Genomic DNA, 20,118 nt, shown 5'->3' on the forward strand with positions numbered 1-20,118 from the left:
AAGATAAGTTATACCTATTTGCATGATTTGATGAAACAATTTTAAACGTGGCTTTTGTTTTACAAAGTAAAAATAAACTTTTCTCGTTGATTAGGTAACATTTTTTACCCGTATACCGATTCATTAATGAAACAGTGACACAATTTTTGAAAAGTATTGTGAATCTTGATCTCGATGACAGGTTGATAATTTGGTTAATGTATTTAAGTGTTCATTCCAAGTCATGTAAATGATGTCAATATATAAATGCCTATGAAATGTGATTGGGGTAGTGATACACCTAGTCGTTCCTGATAAATAGATTCTCTCCAGTAATGTTGCCCATAATTCAAAAAGTCAACACATCTTGAAATTTATCGGCAAAAATGACGAATTTGTCGAAATGTAAAACCGTTATCTTTTCAAGGACGCTTTTCATAATTTTCCCTTTTTTTCTCAAAAAAACAAACGATTGTTTATACTTGACACTTTTACATGAGCTCACGCGATTCAAGCGTCCATCCATGCACATCGTATATATACCTATAGGTACAGTTGTAATACCAATTTGGACGAAATTGCCGACCGGCCGATATTATCTTCACAACAAACCCAATGCAGATCTAACCAGTGCTGGTCGACGACATGGTAACTCTTTGCTCTGACTCATTCACATGGTCGTTTGCTAATTATTCTAGATCGTTCATGAGATTACATTTTATACGCACCTTTAAATTTATGGAGAGCAATTTTGTGACGCAATTTTATTCGAGAAAAAATCGGTAATTGATACCATAAATTTTTCTCTTTGAATACTCCAGTCACGATAACGTTTTGTCACAATTGAATATTACGGACCGTCTAAAAGTTACATTCTTTCATCACCTACTGAGTCTAGTATGAACAGATGAGTCGGTAACAGTTGGCGAAAATCTTAATTATTCCAGTGAACAAATTCATTTTTCGATCCAGTCTTTTGTGCTCAACCAGACTAGTTTTCGAACGCTATCAGTTTAATATTCAAAGTGCGATGAATTATGTTACTGATATTTTAGAAAAGTTTCCAATTTTTGTTCAATCACTCAAAGATACTATACATATCTTTTAAATATCCTCATGAAAAAGTGTAATTTGATACAAAGGTGCTTTATCGTAACTGGAAATTCCCTCATCAGTATAAGAACGTTTTTAGAAAATATTATTAGAACGCATACGTTTTCAACAATAAAAATTTTTTAAATCGTCATAATCTTCATTCCAAATAAATATTGTTACTTAAAGATTGTGCTTTTTCACAAAGAAACTGTGTACCGATGCAAAATCCAATGTATATTTTTAATAAATCTTAACCATTTCGTATGAAATTAAAATTAATAAACTATAAAATCATCAATTAAATTAATGAGCTTTTGGCAGCATAAAAAATCCGTAAAAAATAAAAACTTGGCCAAAATTTAAGTAATATTTGTCTTTTTAAGGATCAACAGTACCATCACCTTTCTGAAGGCTGAAGGCTACGTTCAGTTCAAAAATTATAATCACGTTGACAATAGTTAAGTATTGTTTCAGTAAGTATTTTTCATTTTGATTTAATTTATATTGATTCCGTCCGCTCAAATGAGGCGGATGTCGTTAAAGGATGTACTCGAAATCCAGTGGCTTCTAAGTTGAAATCACAAGTAGAGCTAAATTATGTAATGTTGTATGTAGCAGTAAATGTTGCAAGAGCTTAAGCAAACTACAGTTTATCATTTACGTTCGATAATTATTAAAAATAATTTCTTAAACTACATACATGTTTCAATGCTTTGTGCAAACACAAGAGAAAATCTACCGTTTTAAATACATACTTCGAGCACAAAAAGTCGAACTGTTGGTATATATCAATCACCATATTGCAAGATTAGGCCCAATTTTTATACCACACTCTATACTCTATCATTAGTATCAATTGTAGATAACGGTGTGTAAATAAGTGGTAATATCCAAGATCGTGTAATTGATAATTGCACGAGATTATAAAAATTTACATTTATTAGTTGATTATCCTTCATTACATCATGCAAAAGTATCTTCTCACACTTATTGCGGTAAGTGGTAATCGATGCAACGTGTTGCCAATGACTGGCACAACTACAGTAAAGTGTAATTCGATTATCAAGTGTCCGATGTAATATAATGGTCGTATGTTATCGCGATTACAATAGGCAATTATCGCATCTGCAACTTTAGTTACCTGATTAACTTTTCGACAGAAACACAAGCAGACTTGGTCACAATTATTTTATCGATTTTTAAATAATTTTTCCCTTATTGAAGTGCATTTTTTTTTTGCTTGAAAAATTTATTAACAATCACTCTTCACAGTATAACACCGAGAAAAAGGTTTTTGTGTAGCAAATAAGTGCCACTTACATTTGTTAAGTTAGGGTTTATTTTAAAGTACTTGAAAGTACATATTTAAATACTTTTATAAACATTTTAACATTTTCTTTTCCCACATTGTTTTTTCTTCAATATTCTAATGCTAGAAAACAATTTTGATGTGCATAATGTTACAAGTAGTAATTGAAAAAATCATATTCTAAAACGAGATAAGCAAACTTGTAGAATTTATTGAAATTCCAGAGACAAAGTCTTTACAAATTTCCACCATCCACCACAAAGGAATCGTATTTATCTGTCAGACGTATTGGCCAACAGATCGATCGTCGAACCGACCATTGATCACGTCAGCTGGATTTCAGAAGGGATGACAGCATTAGTATTTGCAAGACGTATTGATCTATGAACTAATCAACACCACAACTGCAGGAGCACTTTACGTAGTACCTTTCAAGTCTATACCCCAGCCGAACTATGCGACCATCGGCTCAAACGAGGCCAATCCTCGCGACCCTTTACTTACGTAGACGAAGCGAAAAACGTACTGTGAGATCTGCACATCTCTCCCTCTCTTTCGTTGGGGAACAATGAACTTGGCGATGGTGATGGCTCGTTCGTACACGGTGCATTACACTGTTAGCTCGCGCTTGTAATTTCGTGTGGAACGAAAGTTTTTCCATTATACCCCGGCAAATTGTGTTGCCGCCCTCCGTCTATACCCTGGGATCGGTGCTGCTCTTTGCCTTTCGATCAGCCAAATTACCTACTTTTCGGCTGTTGCGAGGAGCTAAGGCTCGGGCTTAATTTTCTACAGGCCTCTTGCTTTCCTCGAGACACGCGTGTACACCATCAAGGTATTTCGGGGTGGGTCATTTTCGTTCATCTTGTGACTTGTATATTGACATTATGATCCAAAAGGTCTTCATAAATTTGATTACACACAACACGATCGGGTCGTTCGCAAAGATGAATTCCTCAAGTCTCTGTGCTCTTTATCCTCTCGTAGGATATAGATCCAAACACCGGCCAAGACGACGAGTGAATACTTGGCGATGCGAGCCTTATAGGCTCACACTTCGCTGATGGCCTATCGTTTGCTGATGTTACAAGCAAGAACTGCTGATCAACCATCATCCCGTGGAGGTATAATCGATCTTGCGCGGGAGGCTGGGTACATTCGCAATCAGTCATTCAAGAAAAGAAGGGAGTTAAATGGATTGCTATTTCACATACAAGCTGGCTGTTGCCAGTGATGGGCTACATACGTCCGGTTCGTGCAATTTAAAACGGATGAGGTTTTCAATCATTGTTGTACTGAGGTACGTGGTGAAAAATGCTTTCGAGAGATGATATTTATGGGGAGACAGTGTGTGCTGATCTGTCGTGGCGTATTGTTGTAGGTTTCGTACGCATCGGGAGTGACGAATTAAGAGCGTGGATTTGTTTTGAGACATTACTTTAATCGACGGAAAGAGATGGCCTTTTTTTTCGCCTCTCCGTGCTCGGGTGTAATAAAGAATCCGTGTACACTTTCTGTGTGATATTTATAAATTTCGTGACTGCGATAGCTCGGGCGAACGTATACAATTAAACGCATCATCACGACGAGGCGTCGGAGAAAGTCGAAGGCAAGACTGGAGTATCGGAGCAGTGGGATGGTACAAAGTATATACATGGAAAAACCGCTGGATCCCAGTGACGTTTGGTGACCTGATTAGGAGAGACAAAGATACATGTAGATACAGGGAGCTCGTACCAGTGCACCGGGACACGCAAAAACTGCACCGGCTGTACACACGAGACTGCAATGATCGATTAATATACCATTTTTGTGCACTTGAGGTGTTACTTTACTTTTCACTACTTCACAAATTACTGTAGTAGCAATTTCAACGAGTAGTTGATAAAATATGTTGGATTTCGAAAGCTGAACATTAATTTGCAACAAGCTAAAAAACATTTGTGTGTGGATTTAAACTTTGGCACAAATATCCTTTTGTGTAAATCAGTTAAGAAAAAAATATTGACTTTAGCAGAGCTGGTTCGTACTTTTACAAATCAACACTACATTGATGTGAAACAAAAAGGATTATAAAAGTTGTGAACGGTTATTTGTACCGAGTAAACAGTCAAAATCCGACTGTAAGCACTAAAGAGGACAATAACTGTTGTGAACCGTAAAAAGTTCTAGATGGAAAGCTATACAATAGTTCAAATATAGGGAACGGACCTGTGTCCTGTCCTGTCACTCTGGACGTCTTCCTATGTACATACTACACTCCTTGCAGTGTCGTTCGCGGGCCCGATCGAGGTCGCGATCGCGTCCTTGTTCGATCTCGGCGAGAAAAAAAGAGCAAAATCTCGCGGGTGTAATTACACGCGTGCCAGAGTTTCACGCGAAGGAAAGAAAAAAATGGAGTAAAAAAAAAAAAAAAAAAAAAAAAGACACTCGCACATCTACACACAGCGCACAATAGGGCGTACTAGCTCCGTCCCTCTTGCTCGATTTTCTCACGTAACCTTTTCGGACTCTCCTTCCCACGACTCGGGTGTATATATGAGCGAGCGCATCTCTCAGCGTGTATACACCGAGTCCTCCATCCACCATCAGGAGAAATGGGACTTTTGTTTATGGGCGTCACGATCCTCGCGAGGAAGGCCCCGCGCGCTCATCTGCCAAGGCTTATTATGAATATTATTTTCTTCTTCGTACAGACGGTGTACGGACGAGTCATGAGCGAAAGGATGTTTTTTTTCTTTTTTTCGGAGCTCCTCGTGTGAATGGGCTCGCGCCTTTTATCATCATTATCCGTGCGGGTGTGGTAAGTAGGTGACGCCTCTGGATTTTCCGTCCTGCGTAACTTCCGGTATCTCTAGCTGACCCGCATCATCTCTGTTTTTGCGAAAAGTATGCAGTTATTTTTTTTTCCCTTTTTTTTATCGAGTAGAAAGTTATTTTCCCGCCGTGTGATTTTTAATTTACGGAGAGGAGTTTCTCCTCGGAGTATGCGTGTATGGGTGCTAGGGAAATCAATGAGCTGGAATTTTATCAATCGGTGTATTTATATTTGGGTGAAAAAAAAAAAAAAAAAAAAAACAATTGTTTGTCTATACATAGGAATACAAGATATACATATACATCATTAAATATGTTGATTCGATATTGTACAATACTCCCGTCGTTAAGATTCATTGGTAGTTATAAAGCTGTCAATTACGAGTTTCCACGTTATACGTACATGTCACCGTGAAAAATATGTGGGTAAAAAAAACTAAATTAAAATTTATAAACCTTAGTCGTAAAAAAAGAAAAATAAATAAATAAAAAACTAATAACCCTACGTGTTGCAACAAATAATGGAAGCACCCACGTAACAGCTTTTATTCGCAATACACATGCATAATTATTGTATAATGTGATAATCGTTGACAGCCCGTATTTTACAATCATACATGTTGTTATTACGCGCTTGAATTGAGAACTAAATCGCAATTACTCGTGATTACAACACGTTAATCAGTTGTAATGTGCACATGTAAATATATGAAGTATCGGTCGATTAACGCACGACTATACGTACATGTTGCTCCATCAGCGGTGCAGGTAAAGCGGAAAATAGAGCACGTTGCATTCCGCTCACTCGATTAGTTTTTACATTGTTTAACAAAAATTGGAGTAAATTAGCTGAGAAGCAAAACAAAGAGTGTCCTTCACTGATGCAAGACTACAATTATTTTCTATGCTGTGTATGATTCCAATCGAATACTCTATCGAAACGAAGTTTTGCATTTTCTTACAATGAGAAAACAATCGTTTGAAATTAGAAAATATTTGACCCGAAGCTCTACAGAAAAGAAAAAGAAAAAGGAAAAAAAAACATCAATAAACTTTTACCGCGCGTATATATGTTACATATCAGTGTTTGTCGGCCAGCGAGTGGAGAAAAATACATTTTAGTATGATTATTATGTACACAACGAACTCTCTCTCTACGACGCACATGTGTGTTTGCTGCAGATGTGCTTATTTCGCACTTTGCACTTGGGGGGAAAAAAAAAAAAAAAAAAAAAAGTGGAAAGAAGGTAGGAAGGAAGGAAGGAAGCTCATTACATGCTCGTCAAACGACGCTGGTAAGGCACTCTTCCTCTCCTCCCATATGAAAATGAATCGTCGACTCTTGGGAAGAAGAGGAAGACGAGGTGAGCCCACCTCGTAACTCGGTCACGTACATTTGTCTAACATCTATATGTGTGTGTACACCAAACACACGCGCAAACATCCAAGTCTCTTTCACCTCCGATCAGCCGCTGCTTTCTCATTTCTCGCACATGTATATATGTATACAGCTACTGCCTCGCACATACAGACGTAAAGGAAGATTCTCCCGTCCTCTTTTTCATTCGGCGATTTGCTCCGTGCGAGTTTCACACTTCGTTTTCCCGTTTCCACGCTTTTGAGAGACTATGGGAGATGTAAGGGGCAAGGGGGGACAGGCAGAGAAAAATGATGCTTATAACGAGAGTCGCAATTAGGAGGGGAGGCCGCTAATAACGCGCCTCTCTTATCTTTTTCTGTCTTCGCGGAAAGAAAAATCGGTGGACTCGTCGATGAAATATTGTCGATCGGTCGAGAACCTCATTAAAAGCTCAAGCATCCAAACGCCCAGTGAAGGCATTTACAGTTTCAGCCGTGCAAAAAGGAAGACGAATTTATACTTTTCCCGTGAAATCGTTATCGCGGATAAATCGTCGCTCCGCCTTGCGACACATTCACGGGATCGCTGTCCATACCATAAACGTCGACGTCTAATTGAGCTACTCTTTTTCGCAAGCAAACGATGCGCGAAATCGGCCCGTCCCTCGATCGGCGTGATTACCATAAGTGTACTTTCCGCGTTCAAGTACCGTGTCCGCGCCGATTCGTGACGGCCACTTTGCGGCATTCGGTACCGATTTTCGACTTAACGAGGCTTCGCGCGCGTGTAATGCGGGGAATCTTTCTCCCCCGGAACGATCGGTAATTATCGGTATTTAGCCGACACGTCACCGACCGGGGTGATTTAACTTTTCGACGCTAATGGCGCGCTCCGGTGTCACTGACCCCGAGAAATCGGTTCCCACCGTTGGGGGACAGTTTTCATGTCGCGAAAAAGAAAGGACTCGCGTGAAATTTCAATAAACGGCGCTAATCGCCTCGCCGGAGCGTTAATTAACGACTTTTACTTTTGATGATCGCGGGGACGGCGAAAAAAGGGTTGAAAAAAAAAAAAAAAAACTACTCGTCGCGAGTACCGATTTTCGAGCTGATGGGTGACGCTTATTAAGCTATTCCGTAGAAACAATCCTAATGATCCGCAGAGAGTCCTTGGGACTTTGTAGACAAGATAACAATTCCATCCGGAGACAAGCAGCAGCACTAGTTGGATATACACAAACAGTACCGGTCACTGACTTCCTTTCACGCACTCAAAGCACCGCTGATGGACGCACTTGCCTGCATCACCAAGAGCAGCGGTGTCAGTGATGTGTGGTCGTGTGTTCCTCTCTCCGCGGCTGATTTATCATCTCGCTCGCGACACCTGAAACACAGCGTGCAACTAGTGATTTTTTTCTTCTTCCCCTCATACATATCGTTAAACTCTCATGTATCGTATAGTCGCGCACGCGAAAGTAAAAATTGACGGTCGCAGCGAGCGACAGTGACGAGTTTTCTCTTAGATCCTATCGTGTCGCGCGCGAGTTAGCCGCTTTATTAATTTAATCGGTTCTGTAATCAGGAAATTACAATGTGCCCGTGTTTTCTCCCCACGGATAGATTTCACTTTGATCATAGGACGCGCTGATTCAATGCAACCCGGAGGCGTTGAACTTTGCGATCGGCGAGCTAATTCATGTATACGTTTTACGTCTCAATCGCTACAGCTTGCGAGCTGTTATCGCGTGTAAGAGCTCGTTTTCCATTACCTCCTTTGAAATATACCCTTTTAAAAAGGCACAACCCAGAGGTTTTGTTAAAAATCAACTGTTGAGGGGAAAAGAGTCGCGTACCATGGAGAAAATGATATGTGAGGCTGGTGTACGTACCTTGGAGTGTCCGGCGTAGAGTACGGGCGTGGAGGCGGGCTCGGGAAGGACGTCGGCTTCGCTGCGCCACCTCGGCTGATCGGCACTCGCGGCAAACTCTTCGTGCTCCATGATACCCCAGAGAGCCGGTGCGGAGGACTCGGGTGAGTGGGACAGCACCGCCAGGTTGTTCACCGCCTGGGGCAGCACCTGGTAGGCTCGCTCGTACACCTGGGCCGACGAGGAGGTGTCCTCGCGCGAGGACGAGGATGCGGCGGTCTCGAGGTGCTCCTTTATCTGCTGGGGCCTCCGACTGCCCTTCTCGTGGCTGCTCGAGTCCTCGAGGCTGTTTGGGCTCGGGATCGGCGTGACCACGTACACGCGCTCCGAGTCACCCTTCGACGCCGATCGAGATCTCGAACTTGGCGATTGACGCCGGCGGCTCGAGTCTGGTTTGCGCGGGTACGTCGCGTTTATTATGTCGACTTTGGTCACGGTCTCCGGACTCTGGGTGGACTGCCAAGAAATCGGTGTTTTTTTTTTTTTTTTGGTGCTGTATGAAATTGACGGGTTTCCGGGTAAACGTGCACGGTATAATGAGAGTGACGATCGGAAATTCAAATTCATGCAAATAATGTTCATTGTTCGGTCAAAAAGAGAGAGAGAGAGAGATTGTAATGATTTCCGTGGAAGTAGGTACATGTGGAGTAATAACCTGCAATTTGTCGGTCCCCCGATGCCGGACTTTCGTTTCGTTGCTGAAATCGTAGTACTCGCCGCTGGTCTCCTCGAGGCCCGCCGTCGACAGCAGGTACTCGTCCGGAATCTGCTTGGACGACAGCCAGCGCGGGTTTGTCGAGTTGAGGGAATTCGCGATCGACTTGGTCGACTTTGAGTATTCCTGCGGGAAAAAGTGTACATCCATGTCTCGGGTAAGCCGGTGTATTTTATCAATTTCAGAAATAACCGAGCGAGAAATCGGTGGGGACAAAAAAAAACCCCTGTAAACGTGCTAATGAGATGTTTGATACGTGCGTACACGCACTTGTCAGGAAGAGGAGGGAGAACAAAATTCCTCGGCTGGTCGTCGAGCAAAGAAAACAAAAGCCCCGGCCACTTTCACTGCTCGCGTGTGTGCGCTCCCTCCTCCATACAGCACAATAAAAATCGAGGGGAATCGGTCATTCCGAGCACGCGTAACTTTCACTTGTCTACGCTGCTTGTACGTATCCTATCACCCATACCTGGATGGTCCAATTGTCGATGTTCTTTTGCAGCCTGTGCACGTCTATGGTGTTGCCCATCTTTCCGGCCAGTGGCACGTCGCCGCTCGCGTTGCGCAACGATTGGCTGGGCTGGGGTGGTGGGCTACGCGTCACGGGCACGCGCCGCGACTCCTCGATCACCGCGTTGTCCTCGTCGCTTTCCACCGTGTTGAGGTACTCGGAGGAGCTCGTTGTCTCGTCCGGGTCGCTAGGCTTGGGTGGCCCTCGGTTGTCCTTTTTTCTGTGCTTGTCCACCGATTTCGTGGGGTGGAACGGACTCGGCGTGTACTGCGACGTGTACGGGATGATTATCTGGATAATCTGCGCACGCATGAAACGTGATATTTGGAAATTGCGAGGCTTTTTTTTTACCGAAAGTTAAGGTTACTATTGAGTTACAACAGCAGGATGAGGCATCGAAATAAAAACTTTCAATCATATACATGACTCCACGAACTCGTAGCTATACAGGCTTTTTTTCTCACCGGAACCAAGTGAAAAAAAAAAAAAAAAAAAAAAAAAAAGAAAGAAAGGAAAAAGAAAATGGTCCCTCAACGTTCCAAAAGAAAGACAGACGTCTGACCTGCTTGTTCTTCTTGCCGCTGTCCTTGTTGGGCACGACATCCTCCCTGCTGGCGCTGTAGTCCTCCGTCTCGTTGTACGGCCTCCCAAGTCTCTCCGCGCTCGCCGTCCTCGTGCCGTTCCCCCTCCTGTCAAACTCGTACGATGGCACCTTCTTGCCCTTCTGATCCATCCCCGGGTCCTTTGTCTTCGTGCTAGGCCCGACAACGATCCTCTCGAGGGAGTTTTGCTGCTGCCTGATAAACAGCCTCGGCGGCCTCGTCTCCCTCTCGACCTCGTTAGAGTCGAGCACCTCGTCCGGACCCGACACGATGTAATCAATCACCGTGGCCGGCGGTGGTGGACTCGTGCTCTCACCCGAGCCGACCATCGTGACCGGCCGGTATCGCTTCTCGCCCCTGTACGAAGGAGTCGTGACCACCGCACTGGGGCCCATGGTAGTGGTGGTGGTGGTGGTCGATTCGCCAGCCACGCTCAGGTCGATGAGGGGCGAGCGCTGGAAGTACACGTTCTGGTAGCTCGGCTGTCTCCTCGGTGTGCCCGGTGTCGTGGCTGTGGCCAAAAGGTCGTGGGTAGTTGTCGACGTGCCGGCCTCGGAGTTCGTGGGACTGTTGACGTGCACGGGACGCGATTCCGCGTGGTCGGGCTCCTGGTGGTGGTGGTCCGGGTCGGGGGAGGAGCGCTGGGCGGTGGCGTCGTAGCTCGAGTGGTAGTCGAAGCTCGAGGGTTGCTGCTGGCTGCCGTCAAAGTCCGTGCTCTGGTGGTCGTCGTAGTGGTGGCTGTCCAGCTCCGCGGATGCTTGGTGGTTGTAGACCGGTGACGGGGACGAGATCTCGTAGACTTGGGGTGAGTTGGACAGGTGGTAGCTGGGTACCGTGTCGCCGAAGGGTTTGGCGTCGTAGAGGGGAGGGGAGATTCCTGGGTATCCTGGAGCCGGCTGGTGAGGGTAGTCGGGCGTTTGGGTGGGGTCCCGTAGGGTGGATGCCGGTGGGGGCAGGTATGCGTTGCTTCCTGCGTTCGGGGCGTACTGGTGCAGAATCGGGGTCCAGGGTACGTCGTTGCAGGGGTTGCACGACTTGCCGCTCATCCACGAGGCGAGACTTGGGTATCCAGAGACCGGTTGACTCGGCGATGCCAGCGGTGGGGCTGGAGGAGGCTGGTGGTAGTGGAGTTGCGGGGCTGTGGCGCTCGTGTAGCTGTTTTTTTTTTTTTTTCCGTTAACAAGAAAAGTTTTTACATAAATTTTCCATCATTCGAGTTGCGGAGGGTATCTATTGCAAAGTTTACGAGGGAACGAGCCTTACTACTCGTGAGAAAACTCAGCTTTGTTTTTGAGGCAAGAAAAAATTTCTTTTCCAAAAACATTTTTTCACGTTCATATTGACAAATATAATTGTGTTCCAAACAATGGGCGATGAATTTTATTATAGTTGCGAATACGTGCATTAATCTGTCGATCTTTTATTAATTCTGTGAATCCATTCGAACGTATTGAATATGACAAACATTTAACGTATTTCTTTTTCCCTTACTTGGCCTGTGTGGGTCACCCAAACAACTAATACTATTTCAATTAAATCGTGAGGCCAAAAATGTGTGTTTTTTTAAATATCATCTTCTTTGAACGAAACTACATTATTGGTGATTCGAATGGAAATTTCTACGTAATATTAAAATGAGAGAATTATGTATTAAGCACAACGCGATCCACGATTCAACGCAAAATAATTCCGTGTTTGCTTTATGATAAAAAAAAGACCTGCTGCGTATTTTTGCATGGATGTATCTCCTTTATGATTTATTTCGCTTCATTCATAAATCAACAGAGATAAAACGCGATTCAATATTTTTTATTTGAAGAATCAAATTATGTACATTACCGTCGACGTTTCGTATGAACGTCATATATACACGCATCACAACAAAACACGATTGTAGTTACATTTATTATGTAAAAAGCGTTTTCACAACATTTGCCAACTTTTAATCGGAAAAATACAATAGTTTTCTCAATTAAAGTAATAACGTTAGGATTGCTATGAGTATTCAAAAAGCGACTCCTTTTTGCCCCACAAAACACTAAATCACAAAATTAATCTTCCAGTAAATTCAATGAAAAATCGATCTTGCACGCAAAAAGGGGACAAATCATCTCACCACGTGGCCATGTATATACATATACATGGTACCAGTAGCCGTACAGTCCATTAATCCAAAAACGAGAGCGACAGTCGTTGCACAACTCACAAATCAGCCATCGCGCATCATCTTATCCCCGACGATGGTAATCGATTACTTTCCATACGTACGTACAATATATCCACACTCACGCGCGAATCCACTTAATAACCCTTGAACCGCGCTCGTAGTCAGTGGCTTTCCCCGTGAGCGAAAGCTCCTACGTATTATAATACATGTACGTTGTATGTATATACAGCAACTCGTATACTTACGGTTGTTGGGGCGCGTACTGGGGTAACTGTTGCTGGTGAATCAAGGGAGCGTCCTGCACCCCGGACTCGAAGGGGTTCAGCCAGTTGGCGAGCTTCGAAAAGTAACCAGGCACGCTGTTCGGTCCGGCCTGTTGGTTGATGTACCTTCCGTTCCTCGCGTGTTTACCTTGAGCCTCGGACGGGAGGTGGGGTGGACCTCGGGGTCCCCGGAAGTTCACCGGTGCCGGTGGTGGCACGAGAAACTCGCTGAGGGCGCGAGCTTGCCGCTGTAGCGGGTGATGGTCGCGGTGGTGGTGGTGGTGTTCGGTGCTGCTGCGACGGTGATGCGGCTGGTGGCGGTGGTGCGGTGGACGTAGCTCTCTGGAGGTTTTGCACAGGCCGCCGCTCGCGTACGCTAGCAGTAGCAGCAGCGACAGACCCTGGGATTGACAAGAATCCGGGTTTTTCACTTGGTTTTTGGTTTTTAATGGTTTCATGAACCTGTCACTTTTATTGATTTTACCGTGAAAAGAAAAAAAAATGTTTTCACTTCCACAAGTATACCGAATGATTTTAATACAAGTGAGTCGCCTCGTTTCATTTGTGTCAACAGTCAAAGGGGTAGTTACAAAGATGTTGCCTACATATCGGGTCTCGAAATTGCTGGAATGCGTTTTTCTTGTCAAGCATACACCAACTAATTTGTCGACTCGGCTAACGGGCTCGAGGCACACGCGTCGTTATAGAGTATTACAGTGCCCAAATATAACTTGATTGATTTTGCAATACTTTTTGCGATGTCATTTTGCCCTTTCAAAACATAAAATTTACGTTATTCGGGATGCTTAAAAAAAAATCATCTATCTTCACCGATGGTGGCACAATACTGAGGAGTGAGTTCTCCAACCGAAAGTACGCGTTACATTCCAAAAAAAAAGTTGTTTATTAAAATAAATTTGTTGAACTACTTTACTTCTTACAGGTACATGCTAGTGTTTGCCGCTGAAAAAAGATTTTTGTTCGGTACCATGATACACGAGTACGGCTTTTTGCGTGGAAAAATCATCTAAAAAATCGATGTAAGCATGAAAATCGTATAGGTACTGAAACAACCCGAAAGAACGCCATAGTTAAAGTTTGAAACTCATCATCCAAAGGAAATCTCGGAGCGTCAATAAAACTGCCATCACATGAAACTGCTACGGTGCAATTCATCCACAAGGATCCTTCGACGCGAAAACAAACTAAAATTCTAGCCCATGCACGTGCAGGTACCCACGTTCGTCAATGAAGTGTACAACAAAGTAGGTTTACGTCGGTCGTAATAAATAAACGATTCTAGCGGCCCTTGCGCTTAAAATAAAATCTCGCGGCGTTTCTCCCCTTGGCTATTCACCGTGATGAAACAACCCGTGTCAACCTAATAAAAACCCCCGGGCCCGAGATTAATTCAATTAAAACCGCAGTAGGAAGCGTTTTTTCTTTCGTATGTGTGAGCAACTCCTCAAAGAGCAAACAAACAAAAAACCATAATTCTTTCCTTTCTGCGGTTCACTCGTTTTTTTTTCCCCCATACCCGTATGCACGCGTGAGCCCCAAGTTACGAGCGCCCGCGTACACATGGTATACAGGTATACGCATAATACGCGCTTCGCGGTGTGTAGAACGTATAATATAATATAAAGTGTTACGCTCTTGTTTGCCGGAGAAGCGACGACTCTCTCCGTATACGCCGGGAGAGCTGCTAAACTCTGGGGAATAGCGAGTTTCAATGCTCTGCTCGCGCTTCTATTATATACGTATAATATAATAACAACCCGCCGAGTGCGTGCGTGTCATACGCGGGAGAGAGAGAGATGTGCGCATCTCTCCGCTGACGAAGAGTCGCTTTTTTATGTAATGTAGGTAAGTGGGCCGATGCGCTTCAATTTGCTCTCGCGCGACAAGAGGAGTCGCTCGTTTCACGCGCTCTTGGGAGTAATTATGATATTCGTGCTATCACGTGTCTAGGTGGGAGTTGCCGTTGCAGATACTTACTTTTAACGGAAGCTTTGGAGTGTGAGAACGAATAGAGGCTTTTTTTTTGGGTGGAAAATGAAAGTTTCGCTGTAAATGCGATCGATGGTTTTTGTTTTTTTAATTAATAAGTACTTGGTGATAAGATGCCAGATGATTTTATCGGTCGGGCTTTCGAAAAAAATTGTAGTAGAGAGTAATAACCGATTGGAATATTTTTAGTTGCTTTTTTTTTTTTTGTTAGTCGATTTTCGTTTTATTTTTACACGCTTTAAGATAGTTTTGCGACTTATACAACTATTTGAATCATATAATGAAGGAATATTGATCTTAACTTAACATCCAATTCATAAAATAAAGTTTACCTCACATGATAGTAATAAAAAATAAAATTTTCTAATGTTTTTGTTGTATGCGATTTCACCAACTCACTTTATAAATCGGTACAAACGAGATCATTTTTTATGACACGTGGCCAAGGGTACACTAATTTCTTTTATCTATGCGGTAGGTAATCACGCATACAGTACTCGAATTGTTCGAGGTATAGCTATTGTCCTCAGTAATGAAACGAACAGAGGCTCTTAGTGGTACCTACTCATGACAAATGAAAAAGAGTTTATTCATAGGTATGAGATAAAATTTTGCTCATCACATTGTCCCCCTTGAACTCGTTTACCCTCCACATACATTAACGTTAATACCCTTACCATGAAAATATTTTAAATAACATAAATCAATGTGATCCTTTGGTTTTCACTTTGTACAGACGAGATCTGCACATAATCCCTCCAACCAAAGCCTGCTATCGCCGTCCTCTCGCTCCAATTCACTCTACGGGAAAACTTACCCCGCGAGTAAAACAACCACACCACAAATGCTCCAATCGGTCTTTTTCTATTAAAAAAAAAAGGAACTTTGCCAATATGTGCTCGTTAGCTCCGCACGTGCGTCTATCAATTCCCGTGCAAAATCTAAAAAATCATCAGATCGACCCCAAGCCCGGAAAAAAAGGAAGATTGAAGTAGAAAAAAAAAAAAAAAAAAAAAAAGTACTTCCAGTAAATACGTTTAACCGACACCGCAGCCAAGCCTGTAATACACATTTGAATTTCCTGCACCGTCACTCTCTCTTTCAAAGTAAGCCGTCCGAAACCCATACGTACACCTATATGTTTACATACTTATACCTTCGATATGAATTCAATTCGCGCTATTCGGTATAGCTGCACAAGTATAATCATCTCCCCAAAGGGTCTGTGTAAGTACAAATGTATACACACATACATACAAACCGGATCGGCTCCCGTTGTATACTCCCACAATATGTTCTTTGTCTCGTCCTTGTCCCCCAACCCTGTACCTCCTATGCCCCATCTGTATCCTTCTCACTCTGTATACACGACCCCATAGTAAGTAGTAAAGCTTAGAGAGCAACAATCGAATGAAAAACGAGAATAAGAAGACAAAGTTGGAGCGCATCGCTCTTGTACCCTTTGTACACCTATATACAACAAATGCGCGCACACACACTTGTCTATGTGCCTACAAACACCGTGGCACACCAGGACGCGCGCGAACCGTTATCCGACCCAGCTCTCCTCTATACGTGTGTACATAATATATATACCATACAACTCTCGCTTGTACCATCGGCGTATGCATGGCCACGGAGAGGCAGAAGATCTCTTTCGCGGCGTGCGCGCCCTTTTCTCCATGTATACAGTGCTGTGCTCTCCCTCTCGTCGGCGGCGGCCGATTATACGCCACGCGCGCGTGAGAAATGCCGCGGAGATTGAAATGGCCGATTGCACCCACCGTGTAGCGCAAGAAACAAAAAAAAACAAAAAAAAACAAAAAAAAAAAAAAAAGAAGAAGAGAAGCCATGGCTGTACTAGAAAGCGAGCGCGATAATGTGTACCCCCGCGTTTGTGTGTTCATACCCCCGTGCACTTTGCATCGAGTGCTTTATTCACTGGGCGGTATACATTAATCGGTTGGATCCTATAGTATACGTATACATACACACACCCGCGCAGTCACTTGTTTGGTGCAACTCGTCTGTTTCTTGTCCGCCTCTGTTGGTCGTGTTTTTTTCCCTTTTTGCCCCGAGATCGGTAAAGGAAGCGATGCTCCGGAATCGGCGGATTTGTATGTATACCGATCTCGGCTTATCTCTTTCTCTGGCAAAATAAGTGTATGGTTGGAAAGACAAGAGGAGTCTTTTGGGCACGTGTATCGCACCGAGCCGGCTATGGGTTAAACATCGGGAGAAAGTCGTCGTACGAGCCGATTGTTTTGTCATTCTCGAGTGCGGACGGGCTGTGCACCCATGTATACTCGGAGTGTAGGGGGAGGAAATATGTGCCGCAATTGGAATTTGGGAGTGGACTTGTTAATTTTCTCGAGGTGACGAAAACAACGAGTATACATACTGTTGATATTTTTTTTTTTTTTTTTTTTTATTGTTGATCGAGAAAATTTCTAAAGCGCGAGACGATGGTCATTAATTCCCGGCTGGTGATATCGGTAAGCAGAGCATTAGGCTACTGGAAAATGAAGCTGGCGCTTTCCTAAAAGCCGGTGATATCGGCCAACTACTGTACTGCGGGTACTCGGAATTATCGATAAGTGTAACGAAGTCAACCGAGCCAGTGAAAATCGGCGCGCGTTCCAGTTGTAATTAACGAAATGTACGGCGGAGCAAGTGAAACGAAATGATCTACATTAGATCGGGTAATTTCGTTTCGATAAATTATCCCGTACGGAAGGCTCGTGGACCTCAGCCACTGACGTCGGCAGAAGAATCCACATACATGCATACATACCGGTTTTATAAATATCCATTGGGGTATATACGGGAGATACCGATCTATATGGAAAATGGAGCTTAAGCGGTTGAGAGTCTAATAATATGTATGTGTATGTATATGTACGAAAGTGATATTCATAGGACGCGCCGTTGCAACGTTGTTGGCTCACATATATCATACACTCGTGTTTTTGTCTTTCCTCGAGCGGGGAAAGCGTCCTAATATCCAACGCTAATGTTTTAATGCCGCGAATTTACCCGTCGATTTGTTATTGATTTATTATGCGCTTCGATTCCGTAGAGTGCGTTTTTATCGCTTACGCGGCTCCTTTCGTAGTTTCACTCCCGATGATTTAATGCCAAGTTTCCAATGATGCTTCATTTACCGGTTAATGCTTTTTGATCATCCGGTTTTGCGAGGGAGGTCCCATACTATTAATCTTGCCGATACAACTGGCTGCTTCAGTGGTACAAGCGATAAGACTGTGGACTTTGCCATCCCCGTATCTAATGATTCGACGCATAATATACCCACACATGGCCTAAACTTGACCCCATCAAATAAAAATTTTTGGCAATCGGTGAAGTGCTATTTTTTTAGGTGCATCAAATAACTTTTTGAAAAAATTGTCATACGATCATTAGCGTAAATATGGCCATTTGTTCAAACAATCCTCTGTAAATGATATCTTGCAAAAAGCGTGTATAATTAAGCAAGGAAAAATCATTAGATTTGTCAAAGTGCAATTTTAATTTAAAAAAAAATAGACTTACGATTCGAAGGTCCATCTCCTCTTTGTCTGTAAAGTCACCCTAAGTGTCGAGCCTCCTGTGACCTTTCATATCCTTGTGTACTTGGCACTCGGCACTTGTTTCCAATGCTCGATTTTTTCACCCCGAGCTTTGTAAAGTTCAGCACTCGATTGACACAGAAAAAAAGGAAAAAAAAAAAAAAAAAAAAAAAAAAAATCACCCGTCAAAACAGCATCTACTGCACTAGCTGGGTGGGTAAAATGTGATGAAAATTAATATTTGCCAGAACCCACGAATCGCAAGGGGCGACGAAAAGTAAGGAGCTCAAGGCCGCGGCTCCTCGAAGCGATGAGCGCGCGAGGTGGCGAGTGTCTGAGAGCGCGGAGAGTGAAAAAGGTCGTGCATATACGGCGCGTCGTGTGCCGCGGAAGCGGAAGGCTGCACGAGCCGGACTAGAGCCGAGGGATGCCGAGGAGGAGGAAAAGTAGCGCTTCTTCCTCCTCCTCCTCCTCCTTCTGCTTCCTCAGGCGCGTTATAGAAAAGCAACAGGGCTCCCTCGCGCACTTTTCTCCACCACCACCACCACCACCACCACCACTTTCTTCTCCACCTCCTCACGTACATCCACTTCTCGGTTTCGCGATTTTACTTAGTTTGCTCGCATTCGCGCACTCGACTATTTTTCTCTCTTCTTTTTACTTGTCCTTTTCTCCCTCGTTGTCGCACACTCTCTCTTTTCAATATATCACACCCAAGTACACCGTGTGCGTGTATACGTATCATTCGTCTGGCGCGCGCCTGTATTTTTGTTTTCAGGACATACACCTACTCACACGTGTTTGTGTGTTTTACTGCCGCCACTGTTTTCTCGATGGATTCCCGGGCGTATAACATACACTGTGCGCGTACACGAGGATTCACGAAAGTTCGCTTTTATTTCCCCGAGTAAGTTGGCTCTTTTGGCCAGTGGGATTTCACTTTTTTGGTTTTTTTTTTTTTTTTTCCTATAATTATTGCGCAAACTTTACTCCAAGTTCTTCTCCTTTGAAGTATCAGAGGAGTTGGCGACTTTGACAATTTATTTTTGTTTAAAATCGGACACACGTTTGAGTTATTCAACATTAATGTAATTGTAAAAAATAAAGTTAAAGATGTAGCAAAAATAAAAAATGTCCAATGCGATTTTATGCTACAATAACATTACTCGTTTAGTTCTATTAAGGCATTATTGTAATAAACTGTCCTTTTTCTACCCTTAATACCAATATTCAACATAACTTCAATTGTTCTCGAATCAGGTGCTGCAGATTCGTAGGTGAAGAGCCTCTCACTCCACCAACTGATCTGATTCAGCTGGCGTACCTCCAATGATTTCGAAAAGTATCCAAAATACTGCACACAGAGAGCGATTGTCCTCGAAAAGTAGATCAAAGGATATACGTACAGAAAACAGAGACGTGTGTATAACATATTTTATATTATATTATAAGATACTCTTTCATTTTCTTTCGCATGTACCTCCACGTTTTATGTATAAAACAATCCATCTGGAGCTAACAGCTAGTAATATCTCCTGCTCCTTCCCTTGAGAACAGAAAGTTCCCATCTTCATGAAATCTTGCTCACTTTGTTGCACGACCGGCAGATAAAGAAAAGACGAGACCTTCCCCTCTCTCCTAGGTATATGTACACTCATTCGCACGTGTGAATACATATATATATATACAGATATTTCTCGGATCCTTTCCACATAACGTGCGTATAGATGTCCGCAACATGATCCTTCGGTTTCTCCTCTTCCGTTGTTTCTCAATCCTCACCTTCGCGCGCGC

General features: G+C 43.3%; 1 protein-coding gene across 1 annotated transcript; it reads right to left on the minus strand.

The window, feature by feature from the left end:
• Positions 1–1,433: 1,433 nt before the first annotated feature.
• On the minus strand, positions 1,434–18,322 carry LOC106639414 (uncharacterized). The gene is made up of 7 exons (XM_089598778.1): positions 18,308–18,322; positions 12,728–13,146; positions 10,276–11,470; positions 9,672–10,013; positions 9,143–9,328; positions 8,449–8,943; positions 1,434–1,493 (listed from the first exon to the last, which is right to left on the minus strand). Exons 1-7 carry the CDS (start codon positions 18,320–18,322, stop codon positions 1,434–1,436), a joined length of 2,712 nt encoding a protein of 903 aa, XP_089454904.1.
• Between the last annotated feature and the right edge of the window lie 1,796 nt (positions 18,323–20,118).

The sequence above is a fragment of the Copidosoma floridanum genome, unplaced genomic scaffold, assembly GCF_036245765.1.
Source record: "Copidosoma floridanum isolate Cflo_tuat_1 unplaced genomic scaffold, Cflo_Japanese_pri ptg000006l, whole genome shotgun sequence".
NCBI classification, from domain to species: Eukaryota; Metazoa; Arthropoda; class Insecta; order Hymenoptera; family Encyrtidae; genus Copidosoma; species Copidosoma floridanum.